Genomic DNA, 27152 nt, shown 5'->3' with positions numbered 1-27152 from the left:
GTGGGCGTGCCTCGAGGAGGTCACGCGGGAGGGGGCCTTCCGCGCGTGCGCACTAGGCCACACAGCCGCCATGCCGGAACCGCAGGGCTCGGGGTCCCTGCGGGTGAACGCAGCGTTTGCCGCACGCTACAGCCGTTACCGCGAGCGTGAGGAACTGCAGCGGCGTGAGTGAGGGGCGCCTGCGCAGGCTGGGGTGTGGGGAGCTGGGGGTGCATCTGGTGGCGGTGGCTGTGGAGAACCCGTGTGTACCCCACAGTGAAGGATCGCTATGGGGATCCGGACGGCGGCGGCGGCGGCGGCGACTCCAGCTCCGAGTCTGACTCCAGCGACGAGCATGTGGTAAGCTTGCGCGACCAGGCTTCCCATCTTACCCAGACGTCCTTGGGGCTTTCCCTAACCAGGCTGGGTTTTCCGGGAGCCCTTAAGACCCGCCCCTTCCCTTTGAATGACAGGCATTCCCCCCAACCCAGGGATCGCCAAATACACCCTTCTTTCTGGAAGAGATCTCAAGCCTCCCATCCGCTGATCTCTCATCTGGACGCACTGGAGTGCCTTACCCTACGGGGATGGTTCTAGATTTATCTTCCAACCCCTTGAGTGACAGATAGCCCCTTCCCAGTGGTCGCTAAATCTTCCTACTTTCCTAACCTGGCCACAGGCCTCGCACAGCACCCCTACTTAGGTACACAGCGGGAGTCTGACCCTAACCACATGGGGTCCCATAGGCACATCCCAAGACCTACATCCCAATCCCTTGAGTAACAAGCAGCATGCTCCTTGTACCTAGGGAATTGCCAAATCTTCCCCACCTCCCGAGAAGGACAGAGCACCCTACCTTAATCACATTGGCCCACGCCCTGGCCCCTTGAGTTACCAGCAGTTACCCTCCTCATATCTAAGAGACACCATATCATCACTACTTGACTCCAGGCCGCCCATCAATTTGCAGAAGGAAACTTCCCCTAACCCAGTAGAGCCCTAAGGTAGTTACAAGACACCTCCCCATCCCTTAAGTGACAGACAATGCCCTACCCACCGCTAAGGGTTGTCATACCCCCTCTACTTTATGATCACTTTATCCTCCATCATCACAGATTGACCCCACCAACCCTTCTGTCCGCTGAGAACCACCCTTCCCATTTCTAAAACCCACGAGTCGTCATTGTGATGCATCCTAGACCACGTGGGGGACCACTGTTTTCCCTGGCAGCTCTAATCTTGGCTTCATCCAACGTAGCCAAGCCTTCAGGTGGTCCACCCAAGAGGGTCACTCTGAGAGCCCCTGCTCAGTGGCCCATCCTGCCCTTTTCAGGATGTGCCTCCTTTCCCCACTCTACCCATGGTCCCTGCCCTCTGTCTGGCCACACCTGCCCAGGTCCAGTGCCCCTACCTGCTTCTCTTCATAGGACTCCTCAGGGTTGCCTGTCCCGGCGGTTTCCTGTCCTCCTCACCAGCCCTGCTCACACTGTGCCCGCCCGCCTTCTGAAGTCAGCCCATTCCTTTCCCTGCTCTAGGAGTTTGACCCCCAGCAGGAGAGAGACTTTTACAGGACTCTGTCCTTGCTGAAGAAGAAGGACCCCCGAATTTACCAGAAAGATGCTACCTTCTATCAGAGAACAGGTATGGAGGGCGCTGCTTCTCTAAGTACCTTAGTGTTGATGGATTGAATTGTTGAATGGATTGTTTCCCATCCTGAGTGAGGTGCCAGACACCAGAGTGGCAGTGTAGCCCACAATCCCAGCACTTGGGAGGCAGAGGCAGGTGGGTCTCTGTGAGTTCGAGGGCAGCCTGGTCTACAGAGTGAGTCCAGGACAGCCAGGGCTACACAGAGAAACCCTGTCTCAAAAACCAAAAAAAAAAAAAAAAAAAAAAAAAGTGAGTGGATGGCATGTGAGGAATGACACATACGGGTGACCTCTGGCATCCACATTCACTTTAAAAAACCCTCTGGGGCTGGAGAGATGGCTCAGTTAAGAGCATCTTAACCATCTTCCAGAGGGCCCGGGTTCAAGTCCCAGCACCCACATGGCAGCTCACAACTGTCTGTAACCCTAGTTACAGGGGACACAACACCCATGGCAAAACACCAATGCACATAAAATAAAAATTTTTAAAATTGAAAGAAAAAAAAAAGCCCTCTCTATGAATTTGTAAGTCTAAAATACCAGGTCAGAAATGCTTTTTTATTTTTGAGATAGTTTCTCATGTAACCTAGTCTAGCCTCTAACTTACTGTGTAGCCAAGGATGTGATTGAACTTGTGATCCTCCTTCCTCCCCCCTCCAGAATTCTGGGGTTCCAGGTGTATGCACATAACTGAAATTGGACAGGGGCTGGGGCTTGCGAGGCCGACACTACCAGTTTAGCTATATCTGCACCTAAACCTTTTGTTTGGTTGATTGGATTCTTTCTTTGGTACATAGTGAGTTTTAGTCTAGCCTGGTCTACGTTATACTCTCTCCCGGAAAAATACAAGGTAAAGATGATTTGCTGTTTTACAATTGGAAGTGGCTGGCAGGGATTCACAACTCGTGTCTGCTCCCAGTCCTGCCCATGGGGAGAGGAAAGTTGGGAGCAGGAATAGGTATTTTCTCATTGGCCCACAGCCAAAACCTCATCTTCAGAGAGTGAGGAGGAGCCAGCAGCCTCCGGGAAGCAGAAGAAAGTACAACCCATGTACCTGAAGGACTACGAGAGGAAGGTCATCTTAGAGAAAGAAGGGTAAGGAGGCCCTCGTCCCCCATCAGCCTCCAGCTTCCTCGGGACTGTAAAGGGGTTTCGGGGTTTTTGTTGGTGCTGGTTTGCTTGTTTTGTTTTGTGATGGGGTCTCTCTGTGTGGCCCTGGCTGTCTAAGAACTCGCTCTTTGGACCAGGCTGGCCTCGAACTCAGAGATCCATTTGTCTCTGCCTCCTGAGTGCTGGGATTAATGGCGTGCGCCACCACCGCCTGGTCTTTTTAACATTCTTTTGTTTTGTTTTGTTTTTCTCGAGACAGGGTTTCTCTGTGTAGCTTTGCGCCTTTCCTGGAACTCACTCTGTAGACCAGGCTGGCCTTGAACTCACAGAGATCCACCTAGCTCTGCCTCACGAGTGCTGGGATTAAAGGTGTGCACCACCACCGCCTGGGTACATTCTTAATTTTATTTATTTATTTAACATTTTTTTTAAAATATGCATTGGTGTTTTGCCTACATGGATGCCTGTGTGAGGGTGTCAAGATTCCCTGGCATCAGAGCTGTAGGCAGTTGTGAGCTGCCGTGTGGGTACTGGGAATTGAACTAAATCCTCTGGAAGAGCAGCTAGTACTCTTAACCTCTGAGCCATCTCTCCAACCCCCAATTTAACATTCTGTTTTTTATTTTAATTAATTTATGTATACAGCATGCTGCCTGCATGTATGCCTGCAAGCCAGAAGAGGGCACCAGATCCCATTATAAATGGTTGTGAGTCACCATGTGGTTGCTGGGAATTGAACTCAAGACCTCCGGAAGAGCAGCCAGTGCTCTTAACCTCTGAGCCATCTCTCCAGCCCTAACATTCTTAATCTATTTATTTTCCACAGCACATGTAGAAGTTGGAGGATAAATTCTGGGACTCTTGTTGCCTCCTTCTACCATATGGGTCCAGTAATCAAACCTCAGGTCTGCAGGTTTGGCACTAAGAGCCTTTACCTGACTGAACTGGGCAGTGGCAGTGGTGGCGCATGCCTTTAATTTTAGCACTCAGGAGGCAGAGGCAGGTGGATTTCTGTAGTTCAAGGCCAGCCTGGTCTACAGAGTGAGTTCTAGGACAGCCACCAAAACTACACAGAGAAACCCTGTCTCAAAAAAACCAATAAATAGATGGATGGATGGATGGATGGATGGATGGATGGATGGATTGTTAGGTAATAGAAAAAAAAAGCCTATACCTGCTGAGCCATCTTGCCACTGTTTGTAAACAGTAACTGTTTATTACTGTTGTAAGGAGAGCAGTGGGTGGGCGCATGTGCTATGCCACAGCAGGTATATGGAGGTCAGAGGACAGCTCTGGTATCCATTCTCTCTTATCCAGGTCTTGAATTCAGGTCCTCTGGCTTGTACAGGATGTGCCTCTCCAGGCAGAGACATCTTGCTGGCCCATTCTTTAGGGTTTTACAGGTAGAAAGCCCAACATCTCCAGGTATGATGACATCAGCCTATAATCCCAGGGCGTGGGAGGCAGAGGCAGGATGATCTCTGTTAGTTTGATGTCAACCTAATTTCCATACTAGACCAGCCAGGGCTACATAGTGAGATCCTGTCTGCAAAAAGAGAGAGAGGGAGAGGGAGGGAGGGAGGGGGAGAGAGAGAGAGAGAGAGAGAGAGAGAGAGAGAGAGAGAGAGAGAGAGAGAGAAGGAGGAGGAAGAGCCCAAACCTACACAGTTAGGGGAAGCCCTTGGAGCAGAGCCACAGTGATCCAACCCACAGTCATAGGCCCCTCCCACCAGGAGCTCATAGCAGCTCCCCGCCCCATGGGGATGGAGACAGGAGGACCACAGAGAATATATGTGTGTAGAGCTTTGTGCTGATAAACCCATTGCAATTAGAAATCACTGAAGATTGAGGCCAAACATGGAGATGCTCAGCTCTAATCTCAGAACTCAAGAGGTAAAGTAGGAAGATGGAGGGCACTGGAGAGCTAGCTCAGTGGTTAAGAGCACTGACTTCTCTTCCAGAGGATCCAGGTTCAGTTCCCAGCACCCACATGGCAGCTCACAAGTGTCTCTAACTCTAGTTCCAGGGGATCCGACACCCTCACACAGACATACATTCAAGGAAAACACCAATGCACATGGAATAAAAGTAAAAAATAAATAAAACTTAGAGCTGGGCCATGATGGCACACTCCTTTAATCCCAGCACTTGGGAGGCAGAGGCAGGTGGATCTCTGTAAGTACCAGGCCAGGCTGGTTTACAGAGCGAGTTCTAGGACAGCCAGAGCTACACAGAGAAACCCTTTCTGGAGGGGCGGGGTGGGGAGTCTTGCTGTTCTTCCGGAGGACATGGGTTCAATTCCCAGTACCTACATCAAGTGGCTACCACCTGCCTGTAATTCCAACTCCAAGAGATCCAACCCCTTTTCTGGCCTGTATAGACATCCACACTCATGTGGCATATAAACACATGCACATACATACACATAAGTAATAGTAAACATACAAGGGTCGGGGAATAGACCTCAGTGTACTGCTTGTCTGTCATGTGGAAAGCTATTGGTTTGCTCCTCAACACTGTTGAAAAAAAAGGAAGGAAAATATCGTGAAGTAGAAATGTATTTAAATCCAGCCAGTCTCAGGAGCACATACCTATAAGAGACAGGAGCAGGAGAGTCCTCATAAGTTTGAAGTCAGACTAGTTCAGGTAGAACTACATGCTGGCAGGGGCTGGGGTAGACTAAATAGCCCAGTGGGTAAGAACACTTAACTGTTAAAGCTAGAGGACTTGGTTCAAATCCCTGGCACCCATGTTAAATGCTGGGCATGGCCAAGCATGTACCTGTTGCCCCAGCTTTGAGGGGCAGAGACAGTGGATTGCAGGAACTTGGTGGAGCCAGCCTAGCTGTAACAGTGAGCAGTGAGAGCGACTGTCTCCAAATAACGGGGGAGGGGGCTGGGCATGGCGGCGCACTCCTCCAGTCACAGTGCTCTGGAAGCAGAGGCAGGTGATCTCTATTAGTCCTAGGCTACCTTGGTCTACATAGTGAGTTCTAGGCCAGTCAAGGCTGCAGATGCCCTCTATGGCTCTCTATTTTTTTCTATTGTTTTTGACACCTCTGGCCTCTGCAGCCATGTACATGCAACACACAGACAGACACACACATTACATACATTCACATATAAAAGATTTCTTTGGGAAAAGTAAATACTAAATAGACATTAATGCCCAATAAACCCATTGTAAAGTCACGACATTGTGCATCGTCACTGTTCTAAAGTCTCCTGTTCTCTGTACAGCAAATACGTTGACGAGGACGACTCTGACGGAGAGACTTTTGACCCCAGGCTCAAGGTGGGTGGAACAGAGGCTGGCTGGGGGCACGAGGGCTCACAGCTGGCCCGAGGCCCACATCAGTTCCTCCTCTGCAGGAAACAGCAACCAGGAGTTACGTAGAAGAACAAAAACAGCTGAAGGAAAGGTGAGCTTGGGTTGGGGTTGGTGGCTGCAGGGACCGGACGTAAGGGGGGGACAGAGCAGCTGGGGTGCCAACAGCACAGTGCTGTTGTGTCACTGAGCGTCTGAGCGCTCAGGGCTGACGTCTCTTCCTGGCGTGTGCAGCTTCCGAGCTTTCGTGGAGGACAGCAGTGACGAGGACAGTGCTGGGGAAGGTGCCTCTGGGTTGCTGCGGAAACACAGTAAGAGTGGGGAGGAAAAGGTTAGTGCCTAGGACCTGCCGGGATGCCTGGACCGGGCAGCTGGATTCCCGAGGAACTCACTGCTGGCCTTCCGCAGGCCCGGGAGGAAGTGGACTACCTTGAGTGGCTGAAGGGGCAGAAGGAGATTCACGGCTCCGAGTCCTTGAAAGAACTGGTAAGTCCTCAGATGCAGTCCCCAGGGCTGAACAGCCTGTGATAACTTTGTCTCACCTTCCGCTTATAGATACCCCAGGACACTAGAGGGACTGGAGTGTGGCTCAGTGGTAGATGCCCTGCCCAGAGTCCCCAGTGAGGGGTTGGGGGTGTGGCTCAGTGGTAGAGTATCTTTCCAGAACCCTCCAGTGAGCAGCTGGTCATGGCTTAAGGGTAGTGCCTACCTAGCATGCACAAGGCCCTGGTGCCAGCCCAAGCACCAAAAACAAAGGCACATTCTTTAAGGATAAACATGAACAATTTCTGGGCTTCAGTTCCTCAGTGAATAAACGAGGCTAATACAGGCCAGGTGTGGTTGCGCAGATCTGTAATCTCAGTGTCCAGAGGCTAAGACAGGATTGCGGTTAGTGCAAAATCAGCCTGGGCTACAGAAAAGGAAAAGGGACCTGTGCTAGGTCAGCTGTGAAGTTTCAGTTCCTGAGGTCCATCCCAGGCTACCTCCATGTCCCTCCAGGGACTGAGCTTGTGCCACTCTCTCCCCACAGACACACCTCAAGGAATACTGGAACAGCCCAGGACTGGATGAGGGGGAGCAATTCCTGAGGGATTATATTCTCAACAAACGATATGAAGAGGAGGAGGAGGAGGAGGAGGAGGAGGAGGAGGAGGGGTGAGCAGCCACCGCCTCTTCCCAGGGTGTGCCTCAGTTATTTTCCAGCATCCAGGCCAGGCAACAGTGGGCACTATGAGCTTGGGGTTTTCAATAGAAGGTTTCTCTGTGTAGTCCTGGCTGTCCTGGAACTTGCTCTGTAGACCAGACTGGCCTCGAACTCACAGAGATCTGCCTGCCTCTGCCTCTCACGTGTTGAGATTAATGGCATGTGCCACCACTGCCTGGCTTTTTTTTTATTATTACTATTATTTTTGATTTCTTCATTACATTTATGTATTTGCAGGGTGGGGCAGCACACCTGTGGGAGTCAGTTCCTTCCACCATGTGGACCCCGCAGACTGAGCTTAGACTCTGAGGCTTGTCAGCAAGCACCTGCTGAATCATCTCACCATCCCCTGCTGTAGAGTCTTGTGGGGATAAAATGAGTTCATGTCTGACCGGGTTCTTCACTGTCCCTGAGCCTTGCTCCATCATATCCTTCAGGGTTCCAGGCCCCCCCAGTCCAGCTGGCAGTGGACGACTCCTCGGATGAAGGGGAACTGTTCCTGAGGAAGCAGGAAGACTTTGAACACAAGTACAATTTCCGCTTTGAGGAGCCTGACTCAGCCTCAGTGTGTGCCCAGGCCTGGGTCAGGGAGGACATGGCTGCCCTGGGTCCGGCCCTTCACCCCATATCATCTCTGAGGTCCCTCTGGTCTCCTCCCCTGCCCACAGGTCAAGACATACCCACGTAGCATTGCATCGTCTGTGCGCCGCAAGGATGAGCGCAGGAAGGAGAAGAGGGAAGAGACTAGGGAGCGGAAGAAGAGGGTGAGTATGCCTAGGTGTGGCAGTGCATGCCAGCGATCCCCAGCCCTCGAGAGCCAAGGCACAGACATTGAAAATTTCAGGCCTGCCCAAGGTAGGTAGAGCATTCAAGGCCAAGCTGGGGAACATAGTTAATTACACCATCTCCACAGAAGACAGTAAAAAGAAGCTCGTGGCATACACCTTTAATCCCAACACTCAGGAGGCAGAGGCAGGAGAATCTCTGAGTTCTAGACCAGGCTGGGCTACAAGGACCCTGTGTGAAAAAAATAACAATACACTAAATAGTAAAACTAAGCTGGCATGGTGGTATGCACCTGTATTGCCAGTACTGGGAGGCAGAGGCAGGTCACCACAACCTCAGGGTCCCTGGTCTACAGAAAGAGTTCTATGCCATCTTGAGCTATAAAGTGAGACCCTGTCTCATAAGCGAACAAAACACAGACTGCCACCTGATGGCTCGAGCACTTGCCTGTGCACAAAGCACAGCTTTCATCCAAGCACTGAAGGGATCCCTGAAGGAACCAGGTACAGCAGACAGTGCCTGTATTCTCAGAGTTCAGGACGTGGAGACAGCAGGCTCCCTAGTTCAGTGTTAGCCTGAGCTACCTGAGACTGTCTCACAACAGAAAACTGCTTGTGTTGGGAGACCCTGTTTGCGGGGCTCTACCTCAGGAATGCTGAGCCTCTTTCACCCCCAGGAGAAGGCCAGGAAACAGGAAGAGCTGAAACAGTTAAAGAACCTAAAGAGGAAGGAGATTCTGGCCAAGCTGGAGAAGCTGCGGCAGGTCACTGGCAACGAGACACTGGGCCTTGAGGAGCAGGACCTGGAGGATGACTTTGACCCTGCCCAGCATGACCAGCTCATGCAGGTATGACTGCTTGGGAACTTGACTGTGGGACCAGAGGTCACCGCCTGGCTATGTGGCCTCAGAAATGACTTGACGTCTCTGAACCTTTCCCCTGCCTGCATTGTAAGGTTTACTGAAGCACTGCCTTGGGCCAAGGAAAGGATGGATGGGAGGAATTCACCTGAAAGGATAGAAGGATCCGTGCTCAGGAACTGTGGGTTGTATACAGAGCTCCTGCACTGGGATAGGATGATCCTGAATTCAAGGCCTGCCTGGGGTACATATTGGGCTGGAGATCAGCACTTGGCTACATAATAATATCTGGAGTGGGGAGGCATGTGAAGAGCTGGGGCGCAGTTCAGTGATGGAACCCTGCTTACAATCCCCCAGTGAGGGGCTGGGATGTGACTCAGTGGTAGAACCCTGCCTACAATCCCCAGTGAGGGGCTGGGATGTGACTCAGTGGTAGAACCCTGCCTACAATCTCCCAGTGAGGGACTGGGGCATGGCTGTGGTAGAGCCACTACCTAGTTTTGGGTTCCAGCCCCAGTGCCACAAAAATGAGGGGTGAAAAACCCCACAAAGCTAATGAATAACCCAGAGTAGCACACAGCACAGTTTAGTCTTGTTTTCTTGATGACTGTGGGGCTAGGAGGCTGTAACTCAGCACCGCCTCCGTTTGCCATCAGCAGAGGGTCCCAGACAGATAGCACTAGAGATACAATTCTGTAAGCCTGGCTTTGTGACGCAGGAGGATAGGAGTTCAGACCGAGTCGTGGACATACATCAGGATGTCTTGATTTCCTTTGGTTTTCTGAGAAAGACTTTCACCACACATCCAGGCTGGCCTCCATCTTACCACCTCCTGCCTCTGCTTCTCAGGTACTGGGTTACAGGTATGTGCTACCATGCCTGGCTTGAATCTTGAATTTATCTATTCACTGTAAATTTTAACATTTACATGTTAGAGGTGTCACATGTTCCATGGCATTTATGTGGTGGATATCTTGGTGGCACTGGTTCTCTGGCTACCGTATGGGTTCCAGGGATCACACTAAAGTGCTTCTATCCACCGAGCCATCTCAGTCCTTGAGTGTTTTGTTGTGGTGTATTTTGGTGACGTAGGACCATAGAATCCCTGCAAATGCACTATGACTAGCCCTTCAGCTCGTCTTCTGAGCCAGTAACCTTTGTTGTATTGGGAGAACATAGCATCATGCTTTGGAAACAGGTACTGAGAGATCTGTAAGAAAAGGCCTGGAGCCAAGTGGTGGTGACACACGCCTTTAATCCCAACACTCAGGCAGAAGCGGGCGGATCTCTGTGAGTTTGAGGCCAGCCTGGTCTGCAGAGAGTTCCAGGATAAGCTCCAAAGCTACACAGAGAAACCCTGTCTCAAAACCAAAAAAACAAAAACAAAACAGAAAAGGTTTGGCACTGTGACATGCCCCGAAGAGGCCACTAGCCAAGCCTAGGAAGTTGTGGAAGGAGGCCGAAGGGGCATTGGTAGGCTTGGTAAAAACAAAGGGGGAGCACTGTGGAGATGTCTGCTCTCTTATTTTAGGGGCTTCTCAGTTCCCAGCTTTGGTTTCTCAGTAGAGGGGATCCAGTTGCTGTTGCTCATGGTGGCTGTAAGAATCACCGTGAGAAGCTGCTCAGGGTTGCGCACGTAGAAGGTGTTCAATAAATGCAGACAGGCCTAGAGAGCGGCTCAGGGGTTAAGAGCACTGGCTGTTCTTCCAGAAGACCAAGGTTCAATTCCCAGCACCCACATGGCAGCTCACAACTGTCTGTAACTCGTCTCAGGGGGTCTGATTCTTTTGGCCTCCAGGAGCACCAGGATTGCATGTGGCATAGACACACAGGCAAGCAGAACACCCACCATACACAGAGTACAAGTAAAGGCTGAAATGCTTTCCTTTGCCATGCCCCAGTGGATATCAGAGTTTCTCCAGTCCCAGCCTCTTTGTCATCAAGAGCCTACACTATTCCTGACATGTCCCTGTAGACTCAGGGATCAGGGGAGTGATGGAGATACTTGGCCTTCGCCTCCCTGAATCCTAATTGCAGCTGTGGCTCCAGATGTGGATTATAGTGTTAGGGATGGTGCCAGGGCTTTGTGCATGTTGGGATAGCACCCTACCATCTGAGCTCCAGCCTCATTCTGTAGCCTCGGCTAGCCTGCTACTCGTTCATGATCTCCTGGGCTCAGCCTCCACAGTGCTAAGTATCTAGTGGAGTAGGATCTTGGAGGAAACTTCCTCTCGGCCTATCACAAATGATGACAGCTCAGTTGAGTCCTGACTAGTGATTAGGTCATAGGGCACAGATGATGGCAGGTCTGAATCTTGCAGAGCTGGAACACAGTGTAGTTGTGTGAAATGCAACCTAGACAACAGGTGGTGATGTGGAGGATCCCAACACACAAGAGACCCTTTTAAGGAGCTATGTCTTGAAAGGCTTGGGAGCCACATAAAGTTGGGCGTGTTCAGAGGCAGAAGGATCGCCAGCCTGGGCTAAAAGACTGTCTCATTAAAAGCAAAAAACTGCCATTCATACACCTGTAATCCCTGCACTCAGGAGGTGGGGGCAAGTGGATCATAGTGTCAAGGCTAGCCTCTACTACCTAGTGAGTTTGAGGCCAGCCTGGCCTTCATGAAACCCTTTCTCATAATACTAAACAGTAGGCTGGTGAGGCATGCTGGCGTTGGCATGGGGAAGCTGAGTTCCTGTAAGGATGCAGGTGCTGCTGTCCTTAGGCCTGGCCTTCCCTTGCAGAAATGCTTTGGAGATGCCTTCTATGGTACTGCAGAGGAAGAGAAGCCACAGTTTGAGGAAGAGGAAGGGCTTGAAGGTGGGTGTCCTTAGAAAGCAGGGGCACTAGGGCTCGGCTTGCAGCCTACGTGCAGTCCTCACTTTGTCCTCTGTGGAAGCAGATGACTGGAACTGGGACACATGGGGTGGACCTGAACAAGATGGAGCCTGGAGCCAGCAGGAGCTGCACTGTGAGGACCCTGACTTTAACGTGAGTGCCACTGGGCTGAGCTCCAAGTAGGGTGCAGTTGGCAGAGCAGAAGCTTTCCATGAACAAAGCCCTGTCTGAGAGGCGGAGCTCAAGGCTTGGCTGCATAGCATGTTTGAGGCCAGCATGGGTTGTGAGACCTTAAGAACAATGAGTGTCCCTGGTAGGGGTCTGGAGCCTCCCAGAGGGCATTTAGAACTGGCCTGATCTAACCAGCGCTTCCTGATAGATGGACGCTGACTATGACCCCAGCCAACCTCGGAAGAAGCTTCGTGAGGCCCCCTCCTCAGGCAAGAAGAAGCGCAAGTCTCCCTTTGCAGCTGCAGTGGGGCAGCAGAAACCCACGTTTGACCCTGGTGAGACACAAGGCATGATGGGTAGTGTGGGAGCATGGCTCACAGGGCCTTGAACACTCAATGCCTTGGCTGTGTATTGTCCCGTGCGCAGGGGACAAGACCTTTGAGGAATACCTGGACGAGTACTACCGGCTGGACTATGAGGACATCATCGATGACCTGCCCTGTCGCTTCAAGTACCGTACTGTGGTGCCCTGCGACTTTGGGCTCAGCACTGAGGAGGTTAGGACCAGGGCAGGCAGGAGAAATAGAGGAGTCCAGAGAATGGAAGGAGGTGAACATTCTCTGTGGAGAGGCAAGGTCTGAACTTGAACCAAGAGGAGTTGAAATAGTGCTGATGTAGGCCAGCACGAGAGAAGCTGAGGTGGGTAGGGCACTACTGTGAATTACAAGCTAGCCTGACCTATACAGTGACTTTCAAAAATAGAGCCAGCATGGTGGTACAAACAGGAGAATCGGGAAATCCAAGCCCGCTGGGGCTACACAAGACCCTGTCTGAAAATCAGGGAAAACACTGAGCTCAGTTGACATCCCCACTGAGTGAGTGAGGCTCAAGAGGCAGACCCCAGGGCCCCCACAGTAGACACTTTCTTTCCCATGCAGATCCTTGCAGCTGATGACAAGGAGCTGAACCGCTGGTGTTCCCTGAAGAAGACCTGCATGTACAGGTGACAGCAGGGTGGTGGGGGTGGGGGGACCCAGTTCAGACAGTTTCTGGAACACCTCTGACACACAGGTCAGAGCAGGAAGAGATGCAGGAGAAGCGGGTGTACAGCCAGAAGGCCCAGAACTTGTGGAAGAAGAGGCAGATCTTCAAATCTCTGTGCCGGGAAGAGTAAGCACTGGGCCCTGGGGAGGATGGCAGCAGCCCGGCTAGCAGACACCCAGCCATGTCCTCTTTAGACCAGGCACTGTCCCTCTCAGTAAGGAGACTTTATGGTTCAGACTGAGTTCATGCATGAAACACTCAGAATAAGGATCAGAGGACTTGGACCCACACCTGTAATCCCAGCACTAGAGAGGCAGAGGCAGGGTTTGAGTTGAATAAATTTGAAGCCACCCTGAATCCACAGCAACAGCCTGTCATTATGGAGTGAAGACTGTGTACCAGACGCTCCCTATATAGACCAGGATGGTCTCAAACTCTGAGATCTCCCTCTGCCTCACAAGTGCTGGGATTGAAGGTGTACACCATCACACCTGGTGAGGTGGTTTAGCATGATTGAAGTCCTGAGTTTCATCCAAAGCCTGAACAAAATAAATTCTTAGAAGCACCTCACAGGCTTGTTAGCTGTTACAAGGATGATTGCCATTCCTTCCCCAACTCAGGTGAGACAGATAGCCTTTTTTTTTTTTTTTTTTTTTTGGTTTTTCAATACAGGGTTTCTCTGTGTAGCTTTGCACCTTTCCTGGAACTCACTCTATAGATCAGGCTGGCCTCGAACGCACAGAGATCCGCCTGCCTGGGCCTCCCGAGTGCTGGGACTAAAGGTGTGCGCCACCCCCCGCCTGGCGGCAAGACAGATAACTCTTAACTGCACTGAAGTTACAAGGAGCTGACTGACACAAAGGGCTTTGGCTGGTCCAGCTAATCTGTGGCTGTCATATTTATGACAGTTGTCTCAGGAAGCTGAGGCCATCTGGGTTCCACAACGAGACTCTATCTTAACAAAACAGGCTGGGGCTGGGCAGGGTGCTTACCTGACACATACAGAGCCCTGGGTTCTATCTCAGCACTGTACAAACCAGATGGATCTGAGTTCAAGGTCAGTGTGGTCTACAGTGAGCTTAGGGACAGCCAGAGCTATATTAGTGAGACCCTCTCAACACCTCACTCCCCTAAAAAAAGCAGGATCAAAAGTTAAAGGGTAGTTGGGTGGTGGTGGTGCACACCTTTAATCCCAGCACTCGGGAGGCAGAGGCAGGCAGATCTCTGAGTTTGAGGCCAGTCTGGGCTACAGAGTGAGATCCAGGATAGGCTCCAAAACTACACAGAGAAACCCTGTCTCAAAAATAAACAAGCAAACAAAAAAGTTAAAGGGCATCTTTGGGTACACAGAGTTTGAGGGTAGCCTGGGCTACACAATACCCTCCTCAAACAAACAAAAAAGAACGAAAGAAAAATGGGGGATCACTGCCTGTTCTGAACAGCAAGCTGACCTGAACTTTGACTTTTTCTCTTGTAGGATGGAAATGCCCACAGAAGCCACAGGGAAGTCCCAGGGCAAGGCCAGCCCACAGGCACAGCTGACCGTGGCTGATGGGTCTCAGACTCTGGCCTCTTCCCACAAGCTCCAAGTAGCCAAGGAAGAAGAGTTCACACACACACCCTGCCCAGAGAAGCCGGCTTCCCAGAGGCAGAACAAGAAGGCCAGGCTGTTGGGTCCCACGGTGACACTTGGAGGTCACAAGTTCAGCCGACAGAGATTGCAGGCCTTTGGTCTCAACCCAAAAAGGCTGCATTTCCGACAGTTGGGCCGCCAGAGGAGGAAACAGCAGAGCCACCCCTGAGGGCCAAGGGAGCAGGCTACCTCTACAACCAAGCTGTTGACTAGGTACCTCCCCCAACCTGTGTAATCTGCCTGTAGGCAAGCACTCTTCTCAGTGTGGAAACAGGCTGTCCGAACTGTGTATAAAACAGCCTGAAAAGTCAAGCAACCCCAGCGTGTTCAAGTCTGCATCTTTATCAGCCTCCACCCAGCAGCCAGTCGGTTCTCCCAGGACAGGGGCTTTGGGACCTTGGGACCAGTGAGTACAGTGATCCAGTGCAGGCTACAGAACTTGAATCAGGCCCTGAGTGAGTGCCCTGGAGCCCACTCTCCATCCCTGGCTCCTGAGGGGGCATGGGGGCAGCTAAAGGGCACAGCCCCAAGCTGGGGGCCTAGACAGATGTCAGCTGTGTTGGGGAGGATGGGGGACATGAGGACAGGGGATCCAGCACTGCTATCGGAGTTCTAGATCCCATACCTGACATGACATAAATAAAAAAATAAATAGTCTGACATCTTTCCCCATCCCTTCCCACTATAAAAACACAAAGTCCTCGGAGCTGGGCCGTTTGGCCTTCAGGAGGCGTCCTGTGCAAGGCAGCCGCAGTGTGGGCTGGGAGAGCTGGGTGCAGAGGGCATCCAGGCTGTGGTCCTGAGCGTGGCCCTCAGCCACAGTAAACATGGGGTATCGCTCTGTGGCTGAGGAGGAGCTGAGGATCTGCAGAAGGATGAAGGAGAGTAGTCTCAGTTCAGGGTCTTCTGGAACCAGCTGAGCAGTTGGACAATGCACAACTAATTGTCCAGCCTGTGAACAGCTGCCCTGGAACTTGTGATGAGCTCTCCCAAGTACCACACCCCCCAGCAGTGGCCCAAGCCTTTTCAGGTGCCCTTCACTTTGCTCTCATCTGTTCCGGGCTGAGCTTCCTGGACTGAAGAAGTCTGTCCACCTTGATGTCCGCTGCCATTGTCAAGCATGTGCACTGTGTTACTGTCCTAGGACTAAGTGTGGGACCCAGTGTCTGTCTAGCACATGGTAGGCAAGGGCTCTACCACTAAGATATACAGGCCCACCTACCACCCGCCCCCAGGGATTACAGCTCACCCTCATCAGCTCCGAGCAGAGAGTCTCAAACTCCTTCCTGTTCCCGGCGTAGAACCCTACGGTACAGCTGGGGTCCATCTTGGCAAAGGCCATCTTGCGGGGCGAGGTGCAGTGAAAGGACTGGGCAGATAAGAGAGGTTTGAGGTACCCCAATTTTGTGCCTGTGCCTGCAGCTCCCACCCAAAGCCAGCAGCTCACCTCAAGGGGAAAGTCGGCCTGGCTGACATCCACTGTGGGCTGGCAGTAGTGGGGATCCAAGTAGAGCAGGAAGTCATCTGTGGGGGGGTTGGGGCAGGGGCAAGTGTAAACTAGGGTGGGTAAGAGGAAGGCGGAGGGCTGTGACCCAGGAAAGGGGCTATGGCTTACCCTGGTAGCCAATGAAGTACAGTGAATGCCGGGGTTTGCCCCCCATGATGCCTAGGCAGAGTTCTGACCGAAGGAGCTCCTGTAGAGACGAGAAAGCTGGCATCAGATGGGCTCAACAAACAGCAGGTCTGAGAGAGTCTGTGAAGCCAGGGGACCAACTGAGCAGCCATCCTGCTAACCAACCCAGCCTGACAGCACTGAAATTCTAGAGCAGAAACCTGACTGTCAGATGGGAAGACTATAGAAATGGCTGCATACCTTCTTAAGAGATTTTGTTTTTTTGTTTTTTGAGAGGGTCTCATTATGTGGTCCTCCCTATCCTGGAACTCACTCTGTAGCCCAGGCTGGTCTCAAACTCCGATATCTACCTGCCTCTGCCTCCCAAGTGCTGGAATTAAAGAATGAAACTGTGTATTTGTGTATCTGTGTGTGAGTGTGTGCACCTGAGTGCAGTGTATGAAAGGGGGTGTCAGATCCCTGGTGTTTTATAGGCAGTTGTGAGCAGCTCATGTGTGCTATGAATCAAACCCTGGTCCTTTCCAAGAGCAGTGTTCCCTCCTACCCATTGAACCACCTCTAACCCAGTGGTTCTCACCTTCCTAACGCTGCGACCCTTTAATACAGTCCTCATGTTTTTCCTCCAACCACAGAATTATTTTCATTGCTGCTTCATAACTGTCATTTTGCTACTGTTATGCATTGTTAGGTAAATATCTGTGACTTCTGATGGTCTTAGGCCACCCCTGTGACAACCTCAAGGGGTCTAGACCCACAAGTTGAGAACCACTGCTCTTAACCACTTTTTTACCTGTTTTTGTTTTTTGTTTTCTTTCTAAGTTAGGCTCTCACTCTATAGACCAGGCTGGCCTTGAACTCACAGAGATCTTCCTGCCTCTACCTCCCGAGTGCTGGGATTAAAGGCGTCCTCCATTATGCCAGCACTTTTTTTTTTTTTAAAGAAAAGACTCTGATTATAGCCAAGGCTTGCCAGAAACTTCTGATCCTCCTTGTATCCACTACACTACAGTGCCAGGAGTGTGCCAAGACGACTGATGTTTGAGTCAGTCTCCCTAAGTAGCCCAGGCTGGCCTTTAGCACTACATTTTCCTGCCCCAACCTCCAGGATTACTGGAGTACATGCCACACCCAGTTTTATGAATTATTTTGGCACTGGGGAAAGAAGTCTGGCCTTGCACAGGCTACAAAAGTACGTGACACAGCCCCACACACCACTACACAGCCAGAACTTTAAGTTTTAACAAGGCAAAGGCCTCGTGGAGACGTCTCAGCAAGGAGCCCGCAGGGGTGGGCCTGTGGGGGGGGGGGTCCCCATGAGGGCAGAGGAGTGAAGGTGACAGTGTCTTCCTCTTACAGGGAGAAGTCGGTCTCCATCTGGGCACAAACATGCCAGGGCTTTCCGCTGAACCTGCCCCTTCCCTGAGACACTTCTCTAGCTCCTCCTCAGCCTTCTAGAAGGCTGAGGAGGAGCTTTCCTCCGGCTCCACTGCAACCACCCCCCTGCCCCTTAAGTCCAGATGGAAGTGCCAATCACGCCAGGGTTTCTCCATGCAGCCCTGGCTGTCCTGGAACTCAGAGAGATCCCCCTGCCTCTGCCTCCCGAGTACTGGGATTAAATTTTGTTGACGGGGCCTCACTGCCCAGGCTGGCCTCAAACTTGCTGTGTAACTGAGTTTGGCCTTGGAGTCTAGATCCTCCTGCCTCAGCCTCTTAAAGTGCTTGGACAGGAGGATGTGTCTGTTTTTAATAAGAAAATATATTCAAGTGCTGGGATTACACTTAAGTGTGAATGCAACCTGGCACAGAGCTCCACCTTGAGCTCCTTCCCCAGTCTTCCAGAACATTCCAGCTTGTTCTCAAACAGAGAACTACCCCTCTACCCAACATCAGCTCATTTCACGGTGTTTGGACCCCCGCCTCCAGGATAGGAAATGGATCTGGCAGCTGTTTAACTAGTGGGTAGCGCTGAGTATGAGGACCTGTGTTCAATCCCCAGAACCTGTGTCAAAAGCATGGCAGCATGTGACTATAACGGTCTCAGAAAACAAGAGGGGTGCTGGGGAGATGGCTCAAAGGATAAAACCACCTGCTCACCAACCACAGGGACATGAGTTCAAAACATCAGGACCTAGGGAAAAGGCTGGGCACGGCCATACATGCCTCTAACCAGTACCGTGGGGGCAGAAATGGGGTATCACTGGGGATGCTGGCTGCCACCCCAGCTCCAAGGCTGTCACAAAGGAATAAAGCAGAGTGACAGAACAGAAATCCTGTGTCTCCCATCACTTCCACGTGTGCACACTCGTGTATGCACCACATACACATACATAGACAGAGAACACACACAGATAAAGCAGAAAGGTCCCAAGAATGACACCCATGGCTGACCCCCAACTGTTAAGTATGGAAGGACCCCGGCAGAGGTGCCCCCCCAAGAGGCGCTTACCTTCACACAGGGCACATACACGGGGTTGAGGGTCTCCCCACCCAGGCGCACAGGTACCAGGATGACCACAGACTTCCACTCAGCCATGGGGTCTGGCCGGGACACCAGGCGTGCCACATCCTCCTTGTACACTGTGGGGACAGGGCGGCGGCAGCAGGTCACTTTCTACCAGCCTTCTACCCCCAGCAGCACATCCCACTTGCAGCTCCTGAGGAGCAATGCTGTCATCAGCAGAGGATGTCTTCCCAGTGCACCAAGTCCTGGACAATCCTGGGGACTCCTGAGGAGTTCACGTGTCCCAGGCTGGCCTAGAACTCTCAAACAGCCAGATGACTGTGAGGCCTGATCACCCTGCTTCTAGCTCTCAAGTGCTGAGATTGCAGGTGTGTGCTACCATACTTGGCTTGCACAGTGTCCGGCATGAAACCCAGGGCTTTACGCATGCCAGAGAACTGCTCTACCAGCTGAGACAGAACCCCAATAATGCAGGGATTCTGAGTGCTTCTTGTGCTGGTGATGAATTTCAGAGCTTTGTGTGAGAGTGTAAACGCTTTACTATTAAATTATATCCCAGCCCCCACCCAGCCCCTATATGTGTGTGTATGTGTGTGTGTGTGTACATGCCTGTGGGGGACACTTGAGGTCAGAGGGCAATCTTGAGTATTGTCCCCCAGAACACCTCACCTTGGTTTTTGTTTTTTTGTTTTTGGTTTTTCGAGACAGGGTTTCTCTGTGTAGCTTCGCGCCTTTCCTGGAACTCACTCTGTAGACCAGGCTGGCCTCGAACTCACAGAGATCCGCCTGGCTCTGCCTCCCAAGTGCTGGGATTAAAGGCGTGCGCCACCACTGCCCGGCCCCACCTTGGTCCTTGAGGCTTAGGACTTAGGTTAGGCTGGCTACTAGAGAACCCCAGAGACTATCCCGTCTGCACTACTACCATGCCTAGATTCTGGTGATGGAACTCAGTTCTTGAGAACAACCAAGCTACCTGCTCACTCCACACAGAGGCACCCCCACCACCACTTTTTTGTTTTTTGTTTTTTTTTTTTTTGAGACAACGTCTCTCTGTGTAGCCCTAGCTGTCCTGGAACTCACTCTGTAGACCAGGCTGTCCTGGAACTCACTCTGTAGACCAGGCTGTCCTGGAACTCACAGAGATCCACCTCTCTAAAAGAGTGGAACACCACTGCCAGTGCCCTTTTACTCTGAGACCGAGTCTTACTATGTAGCCCTGTTTTTCCTGGAACTCATATGTAGATCAGGCTGGCCTAGAACTCACAAAGATCTGCCTGCCTCTGCCTCCAATGCTAGGATTAAAGGTGTGTGCCACCACTCCTGTCCCAAAAGGCCCCTTTTAAACTGCAATCCTCTACATGCAGGAGGGTCTGGAGGTCAAGGTTATTCCCACAATTCTTACATAACAGCTTTGAGACCAGCTTGGGTTACAAGAGACCTTATCACAACATAAACAAAGCTACCCAAGTACAACCCGCTGACAATCGGGAAGAAGGCAATAGCTAACCTTTGGTCAATCTGCTGGGAGCACTGTTTTATTTATTTGGATGTGTCAGCTCTCGCCTTCAACCTTGGGGTTCAGGAATCCAATCTACTTCTCAGGCTCAGCAGCAAAACCCTTTGCCAAACGAGCCTTTATCTGTCCGCCCTTTTGTAAAGGCATTGACTGTGTGTCTGTGTGGACCCGTGCTGGGAGTGAACACGCCACAGCACACGCGGGGTCAGAGGACAGCTTCGTCGCCAGCCACAGGGTTCAGACTCGAGCTGCCAGCCTTTCCAGTGCCTTCACTCACAGAGCCATCTTGCCAACCCAGGATTTTTTGGACCACTGAGTCACTAACCTCTGGCACCTGATGGGCCTGAGGAGCCCAGACTTGCCAGCACACCAGAATAGTTTCATAAAGTTAAGAGTGAGCAGGGCTGATGGGATGGTCCCGCTGCCAAGATGATGACCCAAGTCTGATGTCTGGAACCCACAGAATACCCACTCCCCCGCAATGTCACGCACACCGTGACACAGGTTTCCAAACACACAAAAAATAACTGGAGATTGTTCAAAGTGAGACAGGCATGAAGGAGGGTGAAGGGGAGCTCCTGTCTTGACTCCTTCATTCTGACCTGTTCTAGGTTCTGCAGGAGAGGGAACCCTGACTGCACCTCCACAGGTGTGGAATCGATATCAGCATCCCTCCACCCCGGAACTTGCGTCAGCCCCTGAGCAATGAGGGCCTGGGCAGCGCTGGGTCCAGGTGCAGCTTGCTCCCGGCCTCACCTGTGCAGTCCTGAGAGACGTACACCACCAGGCGGGTGACCTCCGAGCAACTCTCCACAGCTTTCCTGAGGGCAGGGAAGCAGACAGGCTTGAGTCCCTGGGGTCACGAGAAGCTCCCACCTGCCCTGCAAAGGGTCTCACCTGAGGATGTGTGCCACCACAGAGGGCCCGTACCAGTCTCCCGCCTTCTTGCCAGAGCTCTGCCCAAGCTCCACTAGCCGATGTAGCCCAAAGGGGGCCTGCGGATGGTCAGCAAACCAGGACACAATCCGCCGGTGCCAACGATCCTGCTCCATATCCAGTGTACCCTGGGTCCATCGTGAGGGCACACGACGACCAGGCCCACGGTAGCGGCTGGGAGAGGCTGGCCCTGACATCTCAGGGGGAGCTAGGCCTGTGCCCTCCATCCACCTCCAGTCTGCAGAAGAGATGAAATTTGTAGTTAAGACATGTGGTGTGTTTGGGGGACAACTTTCCTACTTCCTCTTATTTGACACATAATTCTAATACTCATGTGAATTCCAAATTGACCTACCATTTTGAAACACATATAAAACTCATTTTTTTTTTTTTTTTTTTGAGCTGAGGACTGAACCCAGGGCCTTGTGCTTGCTAGGCAAGTGCTCTACCACTGAGCTAAATCCCCAACCTAAACTCATTTTTTTCAATAAAAATTTATTTATTTTTAGCCTATGTGCAGAAGTGTTTTGCCTCCAAGTATTTAAGACCTCTTCGAGAGCCTGGTATCAAAAAGACGAGAAGAGGGTGTGAGATCCCAGAAACTAGTTACCTATGGGTGTGAGGTTATCACGTGGGTGCTAGGAATCGAACCTGAGTCCTCTGCAAGAGCAGCAAATGGTCTTAACAGCTGAGCCATCTTTAATTATTTATTTATTTTGGTTTTTCAAGACAAGGTTTCTCTGTGTAGCCCTGGCTGTCCTGGAACTCACTCCGTAGACCAGGCTAACCTCAAACTCCCAGAGATCCCCCTGCCTCTGCCTGCTGAGTGCTGGGGTTAAAGGCGTGGTGGAACACGCCTCCTTAATTATGTCTCTAATTTTTTGAGACAGATTCTCATGTAGCCCAGGGAACCAACCTTACACTTCTGTCCCCAGGCTCTAGCTCCACACCTGACTGAAGTCTCATTTTACATACATACATACATACATTACACACACACACACACACACACACACACACACACACACACACACACACTTACTTATCCCTGACTAGCCTGAAACTCACTATGTACCCAGACTGGATACTGCAGCTCAAAATCCTGCCTCATGTGCTGGGATTCCAATGCACTGTTCAACTTCTCAGTTTGAAAGCAATTTTAAAGTGCTGACTCAAAAGCCTGGCACTATTCCTACAGCCTGCACACACACACACACACACACACACACACACACACACACACACACGTGCGCACGCACACATACCCAACTCACCTCTAGGCAGAAAATGCAGGAGCAGGCCCTGGGCCAGCATCATCTGACCACTTCGTAACATGCATCCCCAGCCACAGTCTGAGGTCAAGCTGCCCCCAGCTAGGGGTGGGAAGTCCCGGCGATATGTGAGCCATAGTCGAGATACAAAGTCTCTTTGAAACCGCTGGATGTCACCTATGAGAGCCAACTAGTCAGCTTGCCAACCAAGGAGAACCCTGAGACTCCCCAACCCTAGTCCCAGATTAGACATCTTACCCTCTCCCTCGAAATGGTAGCGTCGCCCACAGAGGTGAACACTGGAGAGCTTGCTGAAGCTGGTCCGGCTTTTAACTGCCCAACCTGAGGAGACACGGAGCAGCTCCCAGCAACTTAAAGCACTCAAGTATCAGCAATGGGCCTTCCATTCCCCAACGGTGAAATGGGCCTGGTCCTAGCTGGGATCTCAGGGGCAGCTGTGCAAAATCCATGCCACATCTGTCTAAAACACACGTGGTGCTTAGTTACACCTTCATAAGGGTCCACCATTGACTCAGGGGATCGGGACCATTCTATTCTGACTGTTAATTTTTGTTGTAAAATGTGTAAAGTACATTTCATTTTTGTGTGTGAGCCTGTGTATGTGTGGCCAAGTGCCACACCTTAGGTCTGGAGAGTAGATAATTTGTAGGAGTTGGTTCTCTCCTTCCACCATGTGGGTCCAGGATAGACCTGAAGTCCTGAGGCTTGGCGGCAAATGCCTTTAAGCACTGATGCATCTCACTGGCCCTTTTCTGATTTTTTTTTAAAACGTGCTTTGGTGTTTTGCCTGCATGTATGGCTGTGTGAGGGTGTTGGATCCCAGGAACTGGAGTTACAGACAGTTGTGAGCTGCCATGTGGGTGCTGGTAAGTGAACCCTGTCATCTGGAAGAGCAGTTAGGCCTCTCTTAACCTCTGAACCAACTCTCCAGCCCTCCGTTTCCCGATTTTTTTTGAGGCAGAGTCTCATGAGGAGCTCAAGTCAGCCCGGAACTCATTATGTAGCCCATGCTAGCCTAAAACTCTTGGTAATCCTCCTGCCTCAGCCTCCCCAGTGCTGGGATTACAGGCGTGAACCACACCACCTGCTAGCTCTGTTCTTACTATTGCACCTATTTTAGAAGGGGAGTAAACAGACCGCAAGAAAGGGACGAAATCTGGCCAAGGTCAAACAGGAGCAATGGGCGGGGCTTGAAAAGGATTCCTATCCAACCTGTCCCAGGTCCCCGACTGAGCAGGGAGGAGGACCTGCCGGTGACTCCCTCAGGTGGGATCATCCGCAGGACAGGGTTTGGTTTGCTTCGCTCTGACCCCTCTGACACCCACCTCTGCACCCCCTCCTCACCATACTTGACGTTGTTCCAGGCTGTCAGGAACTTGGCTTTGAACTTGTCCACCTCGTCAGGCTCGGCGGGGTCGGTCCCAGATGATCCTAGAGCTGCCCCGCCCGACCCCGAAGGTCCCAGGCTGTTGGGATCCGGGATCCGGGTTTGTCCCCTCGGCCGGCGACCCTCGGGCCGGCGCGCGTCCTCCGGGCTCCCGCTGCGGTACTGCGCCGCGGCCGGCGACACCGAGTTCATGGACGCGCCGGGGAGGAAGGACGCAGGTGTCCCCCGAGGTCAGGGGAAATGCGAACCCTCGAGCGCAGCCCCGTGGCCAGAACAGCGCTACTCGGTACCCGGCGCCGAGCTCCCGGGCCCGGCTCCGGCCGCCGCAGGTACCCGGGATTCTATAACCAGCGCCATCTTGGCGGCCCAGCGCACCCGGATACGGGTGGGCGTGGCCTGCTTTCTGGCCACGCCCTGCACTTTCCCTCCTCCCTTGGACTCTCCACACCCACCTTATCTCACCGCGCAGGCGCGAGGCGAGCCCCTGCAGGCTCTTATCTGTTGTCAGAGCCTGGGAAGTCACGTACTTTGCCACACCCCCGGTACGTCCCCTCCTGAACCCTTGCTGACTCTGGTTTTGACCTCAGGCTGCGGACATCGGGCTTTTTCTCGCTCCAGAGCGAGATTTCCCGCCCAGCCACTCAAATTCCGCTGCAGCGGAGGTCACATCTTCTGGGTGAGACACCTGGGGCTTCTCATGTTTCTGGAGGGCTCGAATATATACGCGCAACTTGCTGGAGTCTCCTCTGTCCTTCCATCCTGAGGGTTGGGAGGATCCAACTCAGGTTCCCGGTCTGGGCAGTAAGCATCTTTACCCGCTGAGACATTTGAAGGCCCTTTTCTAGTGTTTTGAAACACTTAGACATCTCTGGCTTGAGGAGAGCAAGTTCCGTGTATTCAAGCCATCCATAGGCATGACCACCCCAGGTGTCACACCCAGAAGATGTGGCCCCAGCTGCAGAGAAATTTGAGTGGTCGGGCAGAGAACCCACTGTGTAGGCTAAGCTGGCCCCCAACTCTTGGCTGTCCTCTGCCTCAGCCTCCCAAGTGCTCGGCGACTCAAAGCCTGAGCTTGCTGTGGGGTGGCTGAGCTGGTAGAGGGTCTTCCCCACAATAATGAGGCCCTGTGTTCTATTCCTGGAACCCCATTAACTGGGTGTGGTGGTGCATACCTGAAGTCCCACCACTCAGGAGGTGGAGGCAGGAGCAGATGCTCCTCCTCCACTGTGCAGAGAGTTTGAGGCCAGCCTGGCTTCATGAGAACAAAAGAGCTTGTTGGACATCACTCTAGAGTTTATCAACCCAGAACAGATACCACCCCTGGGGATGTGACCCCATCCTTGGCCCCAGTCCCTGCAAGTCATGATTCTCTGTCCCTCAGTTTCCTCCTGTGCAAAATGTGGAGTATCTGTAAGAGTATAAAAGAAAACTAGTTTTGGTATTTTGAGACAGGATCTCATATAGTCCAGGCTGGCCTTGAACTTCCTAGCTATGTAGCCGAGGATTGCATTGAATTTGCTTATTTAGTTAGTTTATTACATTTATTTGTCTGTCTCATCCTTGTGTGCACATCCTTGCCACAGCAATTGTCGGGAGACGACTCTCAAAAGTCAGTTTTCTCCTAAGGACCGAACTCAGGCCACCAAGCCTGGCAGCAGATACCTTTACCTGCTGCTCTGTGCTGAATTTATGACCCTCCTGTCTGCACCTCCAGAGTGCTGGGATTACAGGCATATATGGTCATGCCTGGCCCTAACTGAATCTTCATACAACTGATGGATGTCCAAGAAAAGAAACCAGATGGAGGGTGGGGGGACAGAAAAGAAACTGTCTTTTTATATAAAATAGAAGAGGGTGCAACCTGGTTTAGAGTTGGATGAGGGGGAAGAGGAAAGGAGGCTAGATCAGCAGGGAGGGAATGTAGATAAAGGGTAGAGCACTGGTTTAGCATGCATGGGGCCCTCCTTCAATCCCCAGCACTGTGAAAGAGAAAAGAAAGGCCCCAGGAATCTTTGTTGAGGTGGGTATGTCAGAACTTTGTGTCCACGTTTCCCTAACAGGAAAGCATATCAGATTGCCACATAAAGCTGGAGGTGTGGCTTGGTTGGTAGAGTGCCTACTTGGCATGCACAAAGTGTGGATTCAATCCCTAGCACCACATAAACCGTGTGTATCAGGCATTTGGGAGATGTAGTCAGGAATTCAAGGCCGACCTGGACTACATATATAGCAAGTTTGAGGCCGGGGAGGTGGGGGGGCATCTCTCATAGTGACACATGCATTTGATTCCAGCACTCAGGAGGCAAAAGCAGGGGGATCTCTGTGAGTTTCAATACCAGCCTGATCTACATAGGAAGTTTCACACTAGCCAGAATATATGGTGAGACCCTGTATCAAAAAAAAAAAAAAAAATCCAGGCAGTGGTGGCACACACCTATAATCCCAGCACCTGGGTGGCAGAGGCAGGAGAATCTCTGTTGCAGAACATTTAACTATGTAAAGATGTGTTGCTATTTTACCTTGCCTGCCTAAGGTACTTGATTGGTCTAATAAAAAAACTGAACGCCCAATAGCAAGGAAGGAAGTATAGGCAGGACTTCCAGGCAGGGAGAATAAGTAGGAGGAGGAGTTCAAGAGAGAGGAAAAAAGAGAGAGAAAGAAAAAACAACAACAGGGCGACGACAGGGGCTGGACAGACAGACGTGGAGGGCCCAGAAAAGTTGGACATACAGAATGAAAGAAAGGTAAAAAGCCCCAAGGAAAATGTAGATGAATAGAAACAGGTTAAATTAAGTTAAAAGAGCTGGTGGGACAAACCTAAGCTAAGGCCAAGCATTCATAGTTAATAAGTCTCCATGTCTTTATTTGAGAGCTGGTTGGCAGCCCAAAGAAAATGCCAACTACAGATCTCTGTGAGTTTGAGGCCAGCCTGGTCTACAGAGCGAGTTCCAGGACAGCCAGTGCTACACAGAGAAACCCTGTCTCGAAAAAACAAACAAATACAAGAAAAACAAAACCCAACAATAAAAACAAAAACAACAATCAATCAAAATGGCTGCAACAGGGGGCTTTTACATATCTGTGTGTACAGGCGCTTGTGCTTGCTGCTAAGACTGATGACCTGAGTTTGACCCCCAGGACCCACATGGTAGAAGGAGAAAACCAACTCCCAAAAGATGTCCTCTGCTCCTCCAAATGAATGCTGTAATATGCTAGTACACACGTGCACACACACAAACACACAATAAATAAATTAATTAATTAATAAATAAATTAATAAATAAAGATGTAAAAAGAGAGGACTTTATTACATTTCTGCAGCAGGCTAC

General features: G+C 51.5%; 2 protein-coding genes across 4 annotated transcripts; one reads left to right on the top strand and one right to left on the bottom strand.

Moving 5' to 3' along the window:
• The first annotated feature begins 30 nt into the window (after positions 1–30).
• Positions 31–14914, top strand: Kri1 (KRI1 homolog). Its single transcript, XM_052753882.1, has 19 exons — positions 31–164; positions 257–339; positions 1515–1620; positions 2606–2720; positions 5975–6029; positions 6107–6156; positions 6297–6393; positions 6471–6548; positions 7093–7217; positions 7681–7831; positions 7935–8030; positions 8729–8899; positions 11657–11732; positions 11815–11903; positions 12130–12256; positions 12348–12478; positions 12860–12924; positions 12993–13091; positions 14443–14914. The coding sequence occupies exons 1-19, from the start codon at positions 71–73 to the stop codon at positions 14765–14767; spliced, it is 2133 nt and encodes a 710-aa protein (XP_052609842.1). The 5' UTR covers positions 31–70; the 3' UTR covers positions 14768–14914.
• Positions 14915–14924: 10 nt separating this feature from the next.
• Positions 14925–24211, bottom strand: Atg4d (autophagy related 4D cysteine peptidase). 3 transcript variants are annotated; one of them, XM_052753861.1, is made up of 10 exons: positions 23781–24211; positions 22674–22757; positions 22419–22592; positions 21106–21382; positions 20965–21029; positions 18678–18808; positions 16214–16292; positions 16046–16122; positions 15848–15940; positions 14925–15463 (listed from the first exon to the last, which is right to left on the bottom strand). In XM_052753861.1, the coding sequence occupies exons 1-10, from the start codon at positions 24013–24015 to the stop codon at positions 15281–15283; spliced, it is 1398 nt and encodes a 465-aa protein (XP_052609821.1). In that variant the 5' UTR covers positions 24016–24211; the 3' UTR covers positions 14925–15280. The 3 variants fall into 3 exon arrangements, with proteins under 3 accessions (XP_052609821.1, XP_052609820.1, XP_052609819.1); XM_052753860.1 differs by having other exon boundaries at positions 15848–15967; positions 23781–24210; XM_052753859.1 differs by having other exon boundaries at positions 15848–16122.
• Positions 24212–27152: the final 2941 nt, after the last annotated feature.

Source organism: Peromyscus californicus, unplaced genomic scaffold, assembly GCF_007827085.1.
Source record: "Peromyscus californicus insignis strain IS unplaced genomic scaffold, ASM782708v3 Scaffold_11__1_contigs__length_118956290, whole genome shotgun sequence".
Classification (NCBI taxonomy): Eukaryota; Metazoa; Chordata; class Mammalia; order Rodentia; family Cricetidae; genus Peromyscus; species Peromyscus californicus.
This window is presented reverse-complemented; position numbering and strand designations above follow the sequence as displayed.